Source organism: Pempheris klunzingeri, chromosome 9, assembly GCF_042242105.1.
Source record: "Pempheris klunzingeri isolate RE-2024b chromosome 9, fPemKlu1.hap1, whole genome shotgun sequence".
In the NCBI taxonomy this organism is placed as follows: Eukaryota; Metazoa; Chordata; class Actinopteri; order Acropomatiformes; family Pempheridae; genus Pempheris; species Pempheris klunzingeri.
Genome location: NC_092020.1, coordinates 24,924,376 through 24,942,567, shown reverse-complemented (window position 1 = coordinate 24,942,567; position 18,192 = coordinate 24,924,376). Strand labels below are relative to the sequence as shown.

Sequence of the window (18,192 nt, the reverse complement as noted above, 5' to 3'; positions counted from 1 at the left end):
AGGCGGGAAGTTATGGGAAAAGAAGGAGGAGAGGGAAGAAACGTGGGAGTTGAGAAAAAGGGGGGAAATTGGAGGAAAATAAAAGAAAGAGAGAACAAAACAAGCAAAGTGAAAGCAGGAACGCTTGATTAACACACGTCACTCATCTCTAGTTCCATTACTGGTTGATTCTTACAATAAAACACCAGAATATGTCATCACAGCTCTCACTATTGCACAATAACATTATGCTTCTTTCTAGGACGTGAGAAAAAGGGCTGACTGTTCTCTTGCCCCCTTTTTTGAGGAAAACTTGAGGAAAAACAGCTCTCCATCTCCTCACCACATCCCTTGCTGGGATGTGTGTGTGTGTGTGTGTGTGTGTGTGTGTGTGTGTGTTTGCATGTTGTGGGTGACTGTACTTGTATGTGCCCCTACATGGCAAACATGCGATCACAACCACAAAAAGGCAGCAAAGGGCAGAAAAAAAGGAACATCTGTGTGTATAAATGTGTGTGTGTGAGTGTGTGTGTGTGTGTGTGAGTGTGTGTGTGTGTTTGTGCGTACCTCCTATGTACAGTTGGGTGTTGTGGTCGACGGAGGGCTGACGCGCTAGCTTGCCGAGGCTCTTGGGGGCACCGTTATCCACCACCAGGCTCAGGGAACGGTTCTGAATCAAAAGCTCAACTGTGTGGAAAAGCCCGTCATTCACCGACTCCACGCTGCAACACACACACACACACACACACACACACACACACACACAAAAGGAAGGACAGATTTTCAGTATGGTTCCTATTATGATAAATTACTGCTGAATTCTCCACCAGACAGGAGAATTAGGGAGGAAAAAACATGATAGAGCAAATTGGAAACGCTAGACACAAAACAGACTCCAAACATTTTCAAGTCAAACATTTTTTTCCCCCTTTTTTGTTTTGTTGTGTTTGCAAATCGACCAAACTAAATGAAAAAGAAATTAGGGAAATCTTTGTTGAAATGTTATTCTCAGACATAAAACAGACTGATTACATCCTCAATGCAGTGTTCTTTTGGAAGAGATTAAAACGCCCTTGATCTGGGCCATGGTTTCCTAACGTGGGGGTTGAGGCCCACAACGGGACCCCCCTCGCATCACACGGGCTTGTTTATTCTGATGGGCTGGAGCCTCGGGGCGAGACTGGATTTACACAATTTAACGGCCAGACTCAACTGGTTTAGAGCTTTGTGTTTAAGAAAGAGTCTCTCTCTCTCTCTCTCTTTCTCTCTAGAGCGCTAATTTTTTAAATTTCATTAAGGAGATAAACGTTTCCCCTGAAGAGGAGCCGGCACTGACCCAGGACCACGACCTTGTGCACCATGTCTGACCCCGGGAGGAAAGACTGTGTGTTTGTGTGAGAAAGTGTGTGTCTGAGATTCCCCCACTAAACGGTTTTTGCTGGAGGGGAGACAGACAGCTATAGAGACAGTGGTTTGGCAAAGCCGAAAGAGAGAGAGAGAGAGAGAGAGAGAGAGAGAGAGAGAGAGAGAGAGAGAGAGAGAGAGAGAGAGAGGGAAGCAGAGGTAGATGGCGGGGCGGGTAAAGTCGACTGTGCCTCCGTTCACCCGAGTTCTTCCCTCCCTGAACCCGGAGACGACAAGCAGAACATGAAAAACACAAAAGAACAAGTGAAGCCACTCTTTCCGTTGGTGGTCTGCGTCAGACTCCCACGGCTCGAACATCAGGACAGTACGTCCCTTTGTCTGCTGCTGCTCATCGGCTAACAAGCTGAAGAGCCTCCGGTCAGCTCTGACTGACAGCTGTTTATAGAGCGTTCACGTTACAGTGATGTTACATTAGCGGCCAATGGAGCAGGGATGTGAGTTCTGGAGGCGGGCCAGAGCGACTCTCCTGGAGAACGCTGACCATCCGAAAGAGGAGGAAGACAGGGAACGGAGGAGGAGACGCAGTAACAGAAGGGGAGGAAGATAATGATGATTAGAAGAAGAGATGGAGAAAAAGACTGTGATGGTGAAGAAGTAAAAGGAGGATGGAGAAGAAAGAAAGAGGGAAGAGGAGGAGCTGAATATGAAAACATTGATAGGTTTGACAAAGAATTAGAACATTATTATTAATTTATTTTGAATTATCCTGTTTGCATTTGTCCCACAATGCACCTGAGCTCCTGCCTTTAACCACAAACTACACCAAGGGGTGTCAAACATACGGCCCGCGGGCCAAAACCGGCCCACCACAGGGTCCAATCCGGCCCCGCGGGATGGTGTGTCAGTCCAGGTGGTCAAGATTACTACACAGGAGTGGAAATGAATGTAAATTTGAAATAATTTCTAGATCTGCTAAATGTTTTGTGCCTTTGTAGACACACTGTGACCTGTAAGTTGTGTAAATGATAAACTGAGGCAGAATATTGTATTTTTCTTTAAAAATTTCAGGTTGTTCAATAATATTTTGTAAAAAGATAGTTCATTTGTACTGTTTTGCACTAAAAAAAGGGAAAAATTAGGAGTTGTTGTTATTTATTATAGGTTATTATGCTGTGATTTTACTGGTCCGGCCCACTTGTGGCCCCTGAACTGAGTTTGACTTGCTGTTTATCTTGTCTTTGCTGCTGCTGTATGTAGAGAACTCTCCCATGTTCCCCCTCCAGAGGAACAGAAAAGTGATTTATTGACCTAATTTCCATATTTGACTTGCAATACAGAAATAAATCTCAGATAAAAGTTACTGTATGAACTGAAAATGCATATTTGGATTCAAGTGTTGGCAGGTTAGATTTATGCATTTAACAATAACAAAGAAAACCCCAAACTTCTTCTTCTTCTGGACATCAATCTGGTTCAGCATCCAGCTGGTGGTTTGTGCAGTAAGAGCCCCCACTTCACTGTAGACCCAACGCAGACACATACATGGTTTCCATTAGGAGCCATGTAATTTAATAATGGTCGCAAACAGGCCGGCTGCAACCAGGCAAAATGGTGGTCTGCTCGGCTGAAAGATTAGCTCTGTGTGGCACCACCCTCTTCTTCGCTTTGCTTTTTCTCCTCTTTCCTGTCTTTCTCCTCCCTCATCCACTTTTTTTCTCCCTGATCTCTCCTGGTGTCGTCTCTTCTCCTCCTCTACCTCTACCTCTTCTCTGCCCTCCTTTCTCTCCCTCTCAAGCAGTCGTTTCTGCTCCTTTTACTCTTCTGAGGCTTCTCCGCTTTCGTTCCAGAGGCTCCTCATCCCCCCTTTTTTAAGATTAAGATTTGTGCAGAGAGCGCCCGGACATTTAAATCAAACGTGCCGCTCAGACAGCTGAAGACGCTCTCAAACTGATTCTTTACGCAGGTTTGAACCTCTCTCTCTCTCACACACACACACACACACACACACCGAGCTGTGAACCTGCTGTGACGTCCAAGCTCCATCGGGTGGCAGTAAATGATTAATGGTCAGTGCTTCCATGTCAAAGCAGATGCCAGACCTGCAGGCAAGTGTGTGTGTGTGTGTGTGTGTCTGTGTGAGTGTGTGTGTGCGCCAACATCAGGCTTCATCAGTGTTTGGACAAGTGGACGTTTTCCAGAACCTGACTTTTAATGTGTCTGTGAGTGATTCTACATACAAACATTAACTGTATCAATCCCATATTTACTTATTTTTATTCCGTATCTTTGTGAATGCTGCAGGAGGAGTCAAGATCTGATCAATACATATCTTTGCCTGTGTGTGTGTGTGTGTGTGTATATGTGTGTGTGTACACGAGTGCATATGTAAGTGTGTGTTTCAGGTTCTTTGAAGTCTGTGTGTTAGCAAAAGCAGCCCATTATGGAATTCAATAAAAACAAACATGAAGCCGAAGCAGATTTCAGCTGCCTCTCTCTTTTACCCTCATTGTGTTCGCCCAAACCCACGAGGGACGTCAATTTCCTGTCAGTGCACAATCAAATACACCCCGAAAGGAGCACAAACACACAAATAAACTGTATGAAAAGAGGACTTCCTAAAAACCAAAACTTCAAAAAAAAGAAAATATAACAGAATCAAATCCAAACCCAGAAGTAATTAGAGGTCGTTGACTATATCTACTGAAAAAAACATATATATTTGGATTAGAAAGAACAGCACAGATCCACTTACACTGTTAAATCTAATTATGCACCGTTATTATTTACTTACAATGTTTCTAAACCACATTCGCGGTTCGTGTGTGTGTGTGTGTGTATTTGACAGTGAACCTCGAGTGTTTATGAACGTGCATGTTTTTGTTAATATATACTTTCACTTATGCAAATGTGTGTTTGTATGTGTGCAGTGTGTGAGGACTGCATGTTCACTTTGTACGTGAATGCGTGTGTATGCGACCAAGTGTGTGTGTGTGTGTGTGTGTGTGTTCAGTGGTCCAATCTGATTAAAATGATATTCAGCAGACAAGCATCCCAGTCCCATATTGCCGTGGTAACCTCAATTAGTCATTGCTGAGACGGCAGCTGCTGAACGGCGAGCTCCTTCACTGTTTTCTTTCCGTCATTTTTTTTTTTTTTCCAGCTTTCATTAAACCCCGACCGGCCAGTTCAGATGAGATTTGTACTTCTCAGGAGAGGATTCGTGGCGTTTTGATGTGGAGTTTTTTCAGGAACTATAAGGTTTCAGTATTAGAATGTTTGAATTGCCTCCGAGCGTTTTAAACCCCGTAATGTTCAAGGATCGTCTGTTAGTTTTAACCACAGCCACGTGGTTTTTCTGAGAGCCAGATTCAGGTCAGACACTCACTCACTCTAAACCTGGGAGTAAAATCAGCTTATGAGACCTGTAACTAAACAGAAAGTGCATGTAAAAGTTCTAAGATTATGATTAAGTGCGAACGAATGTACATATCGCAGCTACATCTCTTTTGACAAGCACCAGGAGAGACTGAGTTCATTAGTTGGTGTCTATGGAGTGTGGCGATACACAACATTAAAAGGAAAACCTGTATGACGTTAAGAAAACCAATATAGCAGCCCTGCAAAATAAAAAAAAAATGTCTTTATAACTCTAATGTAATTTCCCTTTTGGCTCGTTCACAGCTTCCTTCTGAAACGACACCCGTTTGCACTTTAAACTTTAAATGAGTGTAAACTTTGCCTCCTTTGAGGGCATGTGGGGGTTCAAGACATCCCTCAGAACCCAAACCCCCCCAGCACAGGCATCTCGACTTACCGGGATCACACCCTCGTTGGTTAGGACCTTTTCTTTTCTATCCCTCACTGGCTTCCCACCCACTCAAACCCTGCGTGGACGTGGCCAGAAAGTTTTCCTGGTGACACATTAGTAAGGATCCTCTATAAAACTGGTATCATCACTGCTTTCTCTTCACTGTTTACCTGCTTTACCTGCTCTCACGCCTCCCTCTCTGTGTCACTTCCTCTGTCCAGCCATCCATCATCATCCCTCCTCACCCTACTCCCGTCTGCTCCCCCGTCTCCTCTCTGTCCACTCATCCATCTGCACGCCTGCCTCCGCCTCGTCTTATATCATCCTCTCCTCCTTTCCGTGCACCCGTCCATCCCTCCATCCCTCCCTCTGCTCGCTGCTTGCTGATGACTAACAGTGGATGTGCTCTCTTTGACCCGATGGGGGATTAGCGTGGCATTAGTAAAGGGCAGCACATTAATAAGCAACAAACACACTCGGCCTCGCTCTCTCCTACACACACACACACACACACATGTTCATTTAACACTGGGCATGCGTTACCACTTTCATCTGTTGCTAATGAGGGCACAGTGAAGGACTAGTACACCTTCTCCTATCTCTCTTTCTGTCACCCCTCCTCTTGTATGTTTTTTTTTTTTAATTTTCATTATCATTCCCTCTGCATCTGTCTTTTTGTTTTTTGCATTCTTCCATCTCTTCTCCATCTTTTTTCTAATCCCATTTCTCTGTCTCCTTGTGGGTTGTACCTCCAGTCCAGATGTCATCTGACAGGTGTGCATGTATCCACAGGTGTATGTTGGTGTTCTGCATGTTTGTGTGTTTCTACATGTGTTTCTACATGTTTTAACGGTGACTTGATGGCCTCACGCTACTTATGAACCTGAACATAATGCCCCTTCTTCGCTCTTTGGTTCCTACACAAGAGGGATCGCTCAGAAACATCCCAGGGACTGGCAGCGGTCCCCGGCCCTCAGTTGTACAACCGCAGTAGCTGTGCGGACGGCGCCATGTTTGGGATGTGCCAGAGTTGCTGCGCTCAGATTGTGCTGCTTAAATAGTTACGCCATTCTGGACAGTATCAGCTGAACGGTGGCAGGACGCTCCGCTGTGCCTGCCTAGCCGTGCGGTTTGAGTCCGTTTGCAGTGTATTTCTAAATGAGGGTAGATAAGTTAGGCCGTTTGCAGTGCTCAGACTCGTGCAATCAAAAGATGGCACATACAAAGGGATACATAGAAGCTTGTGGTGAAACGAGCCCCGGGCTTGGAGCTGGGCCCCGTCTCCTTCCAGCTCACTAATGCTAAACATAACATAGAGGCAGTGTTTACTTCATGCCGAGCATTGTGCTCACACATGATTCGATTCTATGGATCCCAGCTTCTTTCTCTCGCTCGCCATCTTTCATTTTTCTCATGTCCCCCCCCCCCCCCCCTTTTCTGCTCCCTTCTCTCTGCTTGTGTCTTTCAGCTCAACGTCTCTCATTCAAACTTTCCTTTCCGTGCTACTGTACACTTTCTTAGCCCCTCCTGTCTTCATCTGTCTGTCTTTCTCTGATTCTCTCACTTTTTCTCTCACCCTGTCTGTCCGTCTGTCTCCCTCCCAGGCGTGGCCCATGTCAAGTTAACACGACCAGACAAGGATAATTCCCTGACTCACTCTGCGGTTTACTTTTCCCCCTCTTTCACTCCATCTCTCCGCCATCCCTCGCTCCTCTCTCACCCATTCTGCTGTTCAACCGTGCCTCATGCTCTTTCATTTCAGCTGTTTCTATCCATCTGCTTTACCCCCTCCTGTTTTCTCCTCTGGCGGGAAGAAACCTATTCTGCATCTCTTTATCGTGTCGTCCCACAACTCCTCCGCCCAGCATCCGTCCATCCATCTGTCTTTCTGGCTATCTCTCTATCTATATCTACCTCTCGACTGCTCAGTCTGTCTGTCTGTGCATCCATTCATCCCTCTGACTGTCCTCTTCTCTCTGCTACTCAACCTTTTCCATCCAGTCTCCACCCCTCCCCATCTGTGCCAGTGCCTAATTTGATTCACCCCATCATTTCCATTCTTTCATGCGCTCCTTCCTTCCCCGTCTAACCATCCCTTCCCCTTGTCCTCTTCTTGCCTTTCTCAGAGTGTCACGTATTGCGAACATATTCCGGTGGAGGTCATATTTGGGATACGTGGCCGCCACACGTCTACTCACCCAGATTACAAACCTCATTCTCATTCATGTGAGGACGCAGAATATCACAACAGAGCAGGAAAACACACAGACTGCAAAAAATTACAGCAAACAAGTCGGGATGGCAAGTTGTTGTTATGGCCGGCAAACCTGCCTTTCTACCCAGACGACCTCTCGGCAGACATCCGCCCACGTGAAGTCTCCTTGAGTAGGTCACGCTGTCTACCAGCTCCGAGGCTCCTGCTCTACAGCTCACCCCGTCCTCTGGCCCCTCTGGAGGGGACTAAGGTAAAATAAATTCACCTAATTGGTTCAACACAGTGTCACATTATTATTATAATTACGCTGTTTGTATGCATCAGCTTATCAAAGGTCAATGAAGACAGAGCAGATAGTTCGCTTTCACCAACACGACGCTGCACTGTGCTGACTAACCTCTGCAGACAGAGGCAGATGCACTCGGTGTAACTTTTAAAAACTGACCAGTGTGAAGCAATGCTGATTTTCACGAATGCAGCAGCTATAAGAGGCACAATGGTAAACTAGAAGAACTCATTAGCAACACTGCTGAGTTCTGCCTTCGCACTGCAACACTAGCAGTTAATGTAAAATGCTCTAAAACCTGCAGATGCTGACAAGCGCGTTCAACACACAGAAACAAGAAGAAACCGTCCTAACGAAGCCCAAATTCTACATTTAGCATCCACGTGTCTCATACTAACTCGCCTGCCGCTTATAACCAAGCAGGACCGCATGAGTGGACCATATGTGGCGACAAACGTGTGAACACGCTCATGTATGCTGACACCAAATGTGGTGTAAACAGAACCACATGGCCGTCTGCTGTTCATGTCCGTTCCATTAACAGTTTAACGCCTCCCCTTAAACTGCCTCCATCATGCAAAGATGTAATGATTTCTCCTCTGAATGTCAGAAGTGACGTGAACTTGACTTTCATCAGAGGCCTTAAACTTATATTTTAAATTCACCAAAGTAAAACATGAGTGGAAAAGGAAAATATTAAGATATATGCACATTTTCCTGTGGGCACATGATCTCTTTTAATCCAAATTCTGAAACTGTACAATAATCATAATTGAAATACCTGATGCAGAAACAGTCTTTGCCCTTGACGTAGTAAACTGTGGCTTCACATTTCTTCTCCCGCAGCTACTCGCAGGATTTATAATTTTGACGTAACGTCCTAATCCTGAAGTCAAATTTATTACGAACCGGCTGCATATTATCATCAAGAGCAGTGACCTTGTCTCCATGCACAGAGACAATAGAGCAGAGCGGAGCCCAAAACCACAAAAGCCACACGTGCTCACATGCTACAGAAAATCACTGATTGAAATTTACAGAAAGACGAATGAAAGCAGCTAGAAAGCCCCCTTGTTTCTCCTGCTCCCTCTCTCTCTCTCTCTCTCCTCTAATTCATTCAATTACACTAACATCTGTCTCTCCCTCGCTCTCTTCTCTTCCTTCATTTTCAGTTGCCATTATTTCACTGACTGGTGCGATCAAGTGCTACAGAAAGCATCTGTATGAGACCTTGGTATAATTACCGTGAAAAAAAAACTAAACGAGACCTTGGTCAAGATGATTGGTAGCCTGTGTCTCACACCGCTGGTATTGCTGGTGGTTTTTTCCAAGTTGAAGGGTTTTTGGTTTTCCTTTCCGTGCTGGACTACATGTTGGAAGTGGTTTTTCCATCTGCCTTTAACACCTTCCATTATCTGCCGCTGCAAGAGAGTCTGGAAACTTTAGCTGTATTTGGACTGGCAGAGCAGTGCCCACTCGCTGCCTCCTGCAATAAACCCCTCTCTTTTTTTATTGACATGTAGATGAAGCTGTACTCCGCCGTATCTTCTGTTTATTCAGATGTTGGACATGTTGCATGTTATGGAGTGTGCTGTGTGTGCGGTGTGCTCTGTTGTCTGTGTCGGAGGCTGAGAATCCCTCGGGACGGTACACGGTATTGAATCTTGCATCACATATCGCTCTCACTTCTCTCTCCCTCCTTCTTCCTGCCACTCACAGCGCAGACAGAGAAGCAGACAGAATCAATAGGAGCCAATCAGCATCAGACGAAGACAGACGTGGGTCCTTTCTCTCTCTCTCTCTCTCAACGTAAAGTTGGGCAATCCCTTTTTTTTTTTATGTCTCCCCTTTTCCTTTTCTCTTCGTCGAACACCTTTTTTTTTTAAATCCACCCTTCAGTCTGCTCCCCTAAAACGGTGAGAGCATTAATAATGCGTCACGTTTCCGTACAGGCAGAAACACACACATATCTACATCCTACATTTACTTTTACTGCTTCATCGTGGCCATATTTCACTACAGAGAGAGTGGATATTGTTCATAGAGGTTTTCGAGGTGTCCTGAAAGAGATATCGAGATCTTATGCCCTGACAAATAGCAGAAAATATAGGTTTTGTTGTTGAATTATTAATTACGGTATTCTTTGTAAAGTTCATCTCGGTATAAGAGATTTGGGATATTCATCAGACATACAAGATATTCATCTTTTTGGTTGTTTGACTGTTTGACTTGTTCGACCTTTGACAGACAACTGGTTTAGATGTTGTGTTTAAGCTTTTGTCAAATCGTATTATAATAGCTTACATATTAAATAGCTCATTAAAAATGGCAGCTTATGACCTCTGCCTGTGAGGACATGACAGTGAGGGATGTATATTTAACCAGACTTATAGTCTGACTCTAGTTTCCTTATTGTTTTAAAAAGATAAAATGGCCTCGATGTCTGAAAAAATGTGTGGAACAGTTTTGGCGGTGCCTTAAATGATTAAGTGAATGCATTAGTGACTGCTGAATGTGTGCTGACTTTTTGCATGATTATATTTGGTTGTATAGTAAGTTTGTGATTCCACATGCTGTAATATCGCTGCATGTGTAGCATACGAACCCTAAACTACCCACAGCACTATCATGTGCTTTCCCTGGATTACCGCTGCTGTTTCCATAGCTCACCATGGCAAATCCATTCCTATGAAACTGTGAAAGTAGTTTATTATATAATATCCAGGGGCTCACACGGACTAACCCACTGAATGAGGGCTTTTGTCTCCACAGTTTGAAGTTTTACCTGGAGAGACTTGTGGTGGGTTTCACTCGGGGACACGACTGTCTAGTCAGGATTGTAGAGGAATTCTTCTGAGTTCATGTTTGTTTATACAAGGAAGTGCTCAGACATGGATCTGTTACTGTGTGTGTGTGTGTGTGTGTGTCCAAATCAGCGCCCACTGAAAAGTCCTTTCGCTTCTTGAAACATTTTTGTGTATTCTCGAGTACCTTTATACTATCTTAAACACTCGTGTCTTGTAAATATACAGTAGTAGACCAATATATATATATATATATATATATATATATATATATATATATATATATATGTATATATACGTCTGTGTGAGTGAATAAATGTGTTTGCTTTTTTAAAATCTCTCACCCATGTTGAACCTGAGCAGTGATAAAATTATTTTATGTTTCAGCAATTTTTAAGTCCAAATAAACTGGCTTTAGCACCTGTATCGTCTGAATCCAGCGAGAAATTAAACTTTAATTCAGCCCGGGCCACCTCAGTCAAAGAAAACTTTTATTTCCATTTGCAGTGAAGTTATATTTGGTGGTGCGGCTCTGCTCTGGGACCTCCCTGCCCTTCCACGTACGTTTCTGGAAAGCCTGAGGCAGGGAAAGCAGCAGCAAAGGCCCCCCCGTAGGGTACAGACCAGAGCAGCCGTCAGTGATGATAGAAAGGAGACAGAGGCAGCGTAAAAAGGAGGAGCTGGGCTGGACACAGGTTGCAGAGCGGCTTGCAGAGGAAGCAACTTGAATAAGGAGCACTGTATGAGATTTGCAAATTGGATGCTTTGAAGGGAATCAGCTGATCGATCAGCTGGTGAGGGCTGGGACTTGACTTTGTGGCCGCTATGCTAAATTTTAATTGAAGAAGTGTAAATAACACTGAATACATACAGTAGTGACTTAACAAGAGTAAATGTGTACTTTTAAACCTTTAAAGTACTTAAAATATGTTTAAGTTTGACCTTCAGCACAACACAACATGCACAAGAATTAAACAAACTAATATAATTGCCTGTTGGAAGTCCCCACAAAGATGGCGAAACATACCATATGAGTGTGTGTGTGTGTGTGTGTGTAACCTACCTATACACAGTGGTGGGTGGGTAGCTGGCGATGTCGTAGATGAGTCGTATGTGTCCCTGGTACAGCTCCAGTGCGAGCGGGTCGTGGTCCTCCTTATACAACAAAATACCGTTGTCTTTATCTGTAGCCACCTGGAGAGGCAGAAAAGTTGGATGAGAAACTGTGACGAAAACATTTAGAGACGATAGTTATGGGTGAGAAACTGCATGTCGTCCATCGAATATAACACGAGGAAACAACGGCGGCGATACAGCAGATAAAAACATCACAGAGGCACAACCTTTCATTTCATTTCATTTAGTCTTTGGGCAGATAATTGTGGTGTCACACACAGAAACACACCAAACTAACCCTTAATTTGCAAAATGTGTCTTCAGACCAAAGCAGGGTTAAGCTGCACCTGCTGCCGGACTTAGCCCAGCTTTGGTTCAGGCATCACATCATCTGAGTAAAACTAATTCATACACATTAAGAGCTCATGAGGACAAAAGCGAATCCCGTCTGAAATGCAGACTGTGATATAATCTCAGCTGCCTTGCTGGTGTAGTTTGTGAGTCGTTGTTTTTAAAAGCTTGAAGATGTGGTGAAATGTTTTGGGCTGCCTTTACCTTTACCGGTTTACCTTTACCTGGCACAGCACAAATTGAAGTTAAAGACACAGACAGACACTCACACACTAACACACTCACATGCACATCCTTCAACTTCAATTTACATCCTCTAACTGGCAGTGGGCATGCTTTTAGCTTCAGTGTTGATGCAGCTCTGCATCAGAGGGACGTGAGGACCAGACCAAGACGGAGTGTCGCATCGCTAAGAAACGCATGAAAATGAGGAGAAAATGTAAATTCCGCCACACATCCCCCTCCCACACACACACACACACACACACACACACACACTTGACATGTCACACTTGCTCGCGTGCTCCGCTAAGCACTAACTAACTAGCGAGTGGAAACGGGGCCAAGGGGCCAAGCACTTAACACTCTGGCTTCAATGGAGCATGGCCAAGTCAACACCTGCTAACAAGCTGCTGGAGAGGAGACGAGGTGGAGGCAGAGCGAGAGCAGGAAAAAGGGAGGGAGAGAAAGGTAAGGGAACAAAAGAGAGGGAGAGAGCGAGCGAGCGCGGGGATGGAAGAAGGGAGACATCGGAAAGTGGGTGAAGAGAGAACATGGATGCAGAGTGAAAGAAAAGAGAGAAAATGTGGAAGAGAGGAAAAAAAAACATTGAGTGATTTATGAAGTGCTGTGGCCCCTTTCATTCTTCTCTTTTTTTTTATATTCTCTCTCTCTTGCCTCTGAGTCAGGGCCTCTTGGTGGAGTTTAAACAGCCTTGGCACTGACATTGAAAGCTCCTGGCAGGAGCGCAGAAGCACATGCACGGACCCACACACACACACACACACACACACACACACACACACACACACACACACCCAGATCCAAACAGGTGGTAAATATCAATTAGACTGCCCTTCGTTTCTTGTTTCTCTTTTGCCACACTCACACACTCATTTCCAAAAAGGGAGGAAAATATGTCTCTATTAGGATATGACTCTCAGGTGTCCAGAGTGTGTGTGTGTGTGTTGTGTGTGTGTGTGTGTGTGTGTGTGTGTGCACATGCTCAGTGTGCAGTGGAAACAGAGGGTGTAGCAGATGTTTGCTTTGCTTTGTCGACACTAACTTGTGCAACTCTATAGGCTTGATTTGAGCAGCTCACCGCTCTATTTCAAGACGCCCCAAAATGTTTTTCCATGTAGCGCAGCAGAAAATGGCTTTTGTACTCTCAGTGGCCGGCATGCTTCACCAGATAAGGCTTTTTATTCTTGAGGAGGGCGAAACACATCATTTTCAGCCGAGCCTCCCTATAAATACCTGCATGAGAAGAGGATTTCCACACTTTGCTAACAAAGTTTTGTTACCTGTAATGAGATGTGCGCGGTGGGGCGAAGCTTGGCGGCCGGCAGTTCAACGTAGCCATCCCGACCCAGGAAGTGAACGGTGGCCATCTTTTCACATTTGTTGCCGTAGAAACTGGGCATGCAGCGGCACACAGGTTCCCCGGCAACCACCAGGCACTGGGCGCCGTTCTGGCAGTCGGATTGGTCGCAGGGGCTGGTCTGCAGCAGGATCATTGGCGGAGGGTTCTCGCAGAACAGCCCGCTGAGGGAGGAGCACATTAAACAGGAGATAACTTATTCACAGAGCTTTAATGGGGTGATTTGCTGCGTCTGTTCCCTCTGATGAAACCTATTTAGTACTTGTTGGGGACCTCGTTGGTATATCTTTGTGCTTTCCACTGTATATTCTTGCATCTTTGAATCTTTCTGCCCACTAACCATCTCTCTCCTGCTGTCTGGCTCCTTTTTCTATTCGTTTCCTGCATAACTACAACTTCCTCTCTCTCTCGCCATCTCTCTGTCCCTTGTGATGAATTTGTTTCTCTCATACCAGCAGTCTGTGCTATAATTAACCACATGGAGCTGCATCTGCTTCACACACACACACACACAAACACATAAACACACACTCATGCACGCCGCGGGTCCAGACAGTCAAGTGTCTGATTATGAAGCGCCATCTGTATCTCCTCCCAGTCTGGCCCTGCAGTGTGTGACTGCGCTCGTGTCTGTTCGGGCCGTTCGCCCCCCTCCACGGTGTTTCTCTCACCTGAAACCCTCTTTGCAGACGCAGGTATATCCGTTGACAGCGTCCACACACTCCGCTCCATGTTGACACTTATTCTCCAGGCAGTCGTTATAGTCCTGCTCACAGTGTTGGCCCACGTAGCCCGGTAAACACTCACACCTAGAGCGACACGTGTATGAAGAAACTTTTAGAAACATGTTTCATTTTTCCTGCAACAAAATCTTCTCTGTCTACTCACCAAGTTTGTTTGTGTAAATGTAAAATATCATATAGTTCCACATGATCTTTCTCTACAAGCTGCTGGTGCGGCTAAATCTCTGGGCGGTAATTAGGCAAATGGTTGAAATATAAAATGTTACAGTGAGAGGTGCCGTTAAATTACTGGCTGCATGACTGTATGTGTGGAGATTTGCTGTTAAGGTCCAAAAAGGGAGAGTAATTGTAAAAACATACTGATGTAACCCAAGTAATATATTTAAACTTTCAAAGAGCGACGCCTGTTTTCAGTTTGGCTTTATTTGATGGTTTATTTGATGTTTTATGAAAAGCTACTTTAAGCTCGAAGGTTATCTAAAGGTTAAGGCACAAAAATCTAAGTTTGAGGTGCAGAGTTTTTAAATGACTATGACTGAGTAGTGAAGGCTGAGATAATGGAGCCAAAAGGAGCCCAATATTCAGCCAGGATAACGTGAGAGCTCTCCACGTTTAATAACGTCGTGTGTGTCTGCGTTTTTGTCTGATCGAGCCTCGTTTCACAGAAATGTCAGCTTTTAACTTTGTCACTTTTGGCGACGTGACCCCCCCCCCCCCGTGAAGCCGCCACTCACCTGTAGCCTCGGCCAACATGGACACACTTGGAGTCGTGCTGACAGGGGTCGAAACCAGGGAGACAAGGGTCAACCACCTCCTCACACAGGTCACCTGGTGGGGGCGTAGGGTGAGAGAAAACACTTAAGTATTTAGAAAAACTAAAAAAAAAAGTTTGCATGTGAAGATGAAGCAGGTGTGTTGTGTTTATCCAGGATTCAAAGAACGACTTTTCAGAATAAGAGTACACGATGAAATGAAGGAAAGAGCCTGGAGGAGAGGGCCAGTGCAACCTTTTCACATGTAATCTGTGTCAGCTTCAGAAAAAATGGAGAAAAAAAGAAAGGGAGGAATGGAAAAAGATAGTTTCTGTGTGTCTATCTTGTTGAAGGCGTCAGATAATGTTCAGTGGAAGAGCGCACACACACACACACACACACACACACACACACACACAGGGAACAGCATTATCAGCTTTTTCTCAGAGATGATGGAGAAAAGGGGGTTAATAGGCTGGATAACAGTGGCTCTGGTCTACAAACACAAACACACACACACTTACATGCGCACAGGGTGAGCAGGGTTAACAGCTCGTGTAAAAGCAGTAGCTGAAATTGGTCATATGAAGGAAGGGAGGGGGGTTGAGAAAGGTCAGGCCCATTTCCATCGTTCTCTGCCTGTTTTAATCTAATCCTGCTGCCTCGCCTCCGCCCCGTCTGTCTCCAGGTCGCTTCTAGACGCACGTCGGAGTGAACGTAAATTCAAGCTGTCCGGTGAACACTTGGTGCCTCCTGGACACTTGGTTAACGACGCCAACATTAATCTATCAGCGTGTAAATTAACTGTGATGCCTTAGCATAACCGCCGCGCACAAACGAGCACACATCCTTGAGGTGGGTACTGAAAATGATAAACATGTTGGGAGGACTTTCATTCTTTCCCACCGCCAGACACTTGTTGGGAGATGGTGTTATACAGCAGCGTAACAGATTACCAGCAAAATATCGCCTTTTTTTATTTTCTTTCACACAAAAAACTGTCACAAGAGTAATTAAATTATGCAAAAATGGCACTCATTTAAGTTTCCCCACAATTTTATGAGCATATCAACAGTGAAAGGGTGAAAACAATCAGTCAAGAGGTCAATTTTAACAGATATATAAAGACAGGAATTATTACTACAATACAGTTTGGTATTTTATAATAAATGCTGCTTTGTTTGCCTCAAATGGAGGAAAACAGAATCATACCTGAGCATAAATACTGCCCAGATGGATATTTACGATCCCAAGAGGATGATTCCTGATGAGTTCACTGACTGTCTCATCTTTTGTGCCTCTCACAAACTGTTTGCTCCGTGACAAAACATTTCAAACCCGACTGGTGGGATTTAGCATCTCGTCTCCAGAGGATGAACCCCAACGGTCTCTGTGACCTTCTGACCTTTCCCCGTATTGCACCTAGATACTGACTACCACAGTCCACCAGAGCGAGCGCAGCACATTCAGACTCATGTTGAATTTTTAAAAGCTGTGGCTTTCCCCTTTTGGGATGAAACTCCCTGGTTGGTGGAAACCTTCTATCAGCTGTTTAAAAAAGGTCTTGTGACCTTAAAGCTGGACTTTTTTCCCCCTCTGGTGCAAATATGATGTGACAGTCCTGGTTGCTGAGTTTGGAGAAAGCTGAGCGACTAGTGGAGGACCGTCCTCTTAATGTGACACCTGATGATTACGAGCCGGTTCACTGAGCTGAGTGGAGGATCAGAGCCAGAGGAACCAGCTGTGTGTGTGTGTGTGTGTGTGTGTGTGTGTGTGTGTGTGTGTGTGCAACAGCTGTATGTGGTAGGGAGGCTGGCAGTGTGAGAGGCTGCTTTATGCCAACAACGATAATGACATAGTGTGTGTGTGGGTGAGTGTGTGTGTGTGTGTATATTGACTGAGATCCAGTGTCAAAGGGGACCAGCTGTGTGTGTGTGTGTGTGTGTGTGTGTGTGTGTGTGTGTGTGTGTTTTAGAGGACACTGTCAGAGATAGAAAAACTTAGTGCTACAGTCAGCAGTTTAGCTTCAACTTGCTGGACTCCACCAAGTGACACTCCCCATCTCTCTCCCCCCTGTCTCCCCCTCTGCTCCTGCCCTTTATCGGCCCCTTCTTTACCCTTTTCCCTCGCTATGTTTATTTTTTCCCTCTAGTACACACTCCCTCCTTGGCATCTCTGCATCATTCCTCCCCTCTCTCTCTCCCTCTCTCTCCCCTCTCTCTCCCCTCTCTCTCCCCTCTCTCCCTCTCTCTCCCTCTCTCTCCCTCCTGTGTGATTGCTCTTTCAACCTCCTGTAGGAGCAGTTTCAGGTCACTGCGGAGAGGCTGTCCATTACTAACCTACCATCCAGTAAAGTGGAAAATATGATTTTCTATGTGTGTGTGTGTGTGTGTGTGTGTGTGTGTGTGTGTCTGTGTGTGTCTGTGTGTGTCTGTGTGTGTCTGTGTGTGTACCTGTGTAGTTGGGTGGACAGACGCAGGTGTAGTTGTTGACCCCGTCGATGCAGGTGGAGTTGTTCTCGCAGTCGTTGTCTTCACAGTCGTCCGGGTTTATCTCACAACGTTGGCCCTCAAAACCTGGAGGACACACACAGCTACACACACACACACACACACACACACACACAGGCAATGCATATTATGAGTTGGTGACTGGGCTGCATCTGAGCACACACACTCTCTCTGCTGCACAACTTGAAATAAAATCAATCAACCAGATCAATCAGCTGCTCAGCTTCACTTCCCCTTAAATTCTCCTGCAAGCGCCGTAAAGAAAAACAATTTAATCTGTATTCTAGCGGGTTTCCCTCCATCCTGCTCTCGGTCTTACCCGCCGCCGGAGCCACCGCCTATCTACATTCAGAGGTCCAACAAGAGACATCATTTCATGCCTAATTTTATAGCAGGAATGAAATTTTAACACGGCTGTTCAAAGTTTGGCTGTTAAAATTTAGAGAGGAGCAGTCATCCCTTTTAAACGCCGTCCTTTGATTCATATCTTGTTCTTATTGGAGGAGTTTTCATTAATAAACATCAGCAGTCAAAGTTTCTGCTGCGTCTATTGTTTAATAAGGTGGAAAACTCAACTTTAAAACTAAACAAACAAACAAAGCAAAAAATAAACTTTTTCAGATAAACTTTTTCCAGTTTAACGCCACGACTGTTGGACACCAC

At 45.0% G+C, this 18,192-nt stretch overlaps 1 protein-coding gene across 1 annotated transcript in view; it reads right to left on the bottom strand.

Annotated features, from left to right (window-relative positions):
• The window catches only part of slit3 (slit homolog 3 (Drosophila)), a 235,551-nt gene that overhangs the window by 1,917 nt on the left and 215,442 nt on the right, over nt 1-18,192 (bottom strand). The window contains exons 29-34 of the mRNA XM_070836538.1: nt 17,473-17,612; nt 15,002-15,095; nt 14,196-14,333; nt 13,448-13,688; nt 11,521-11,651; nt 547-701 (exon numbers count right to left, since the gene is read on the bottom strand). Coding sequence (XP_070692639.1) covers nt 547-701; nt 11,521-11,651; nt 13,448-13,688; nt 14,196-14,333; nt 15,002-15,095; nt 17,473-17,612 — 899 coding nt within the window. The remainder of the gene's footprint in view (nt 1-546; nt 702-11,520; nt 11,652-13,447; nt 13,689-14,195; nt 14,334-15,001; nt 15,096-17,472; nt 17,613-18,192) is intronic.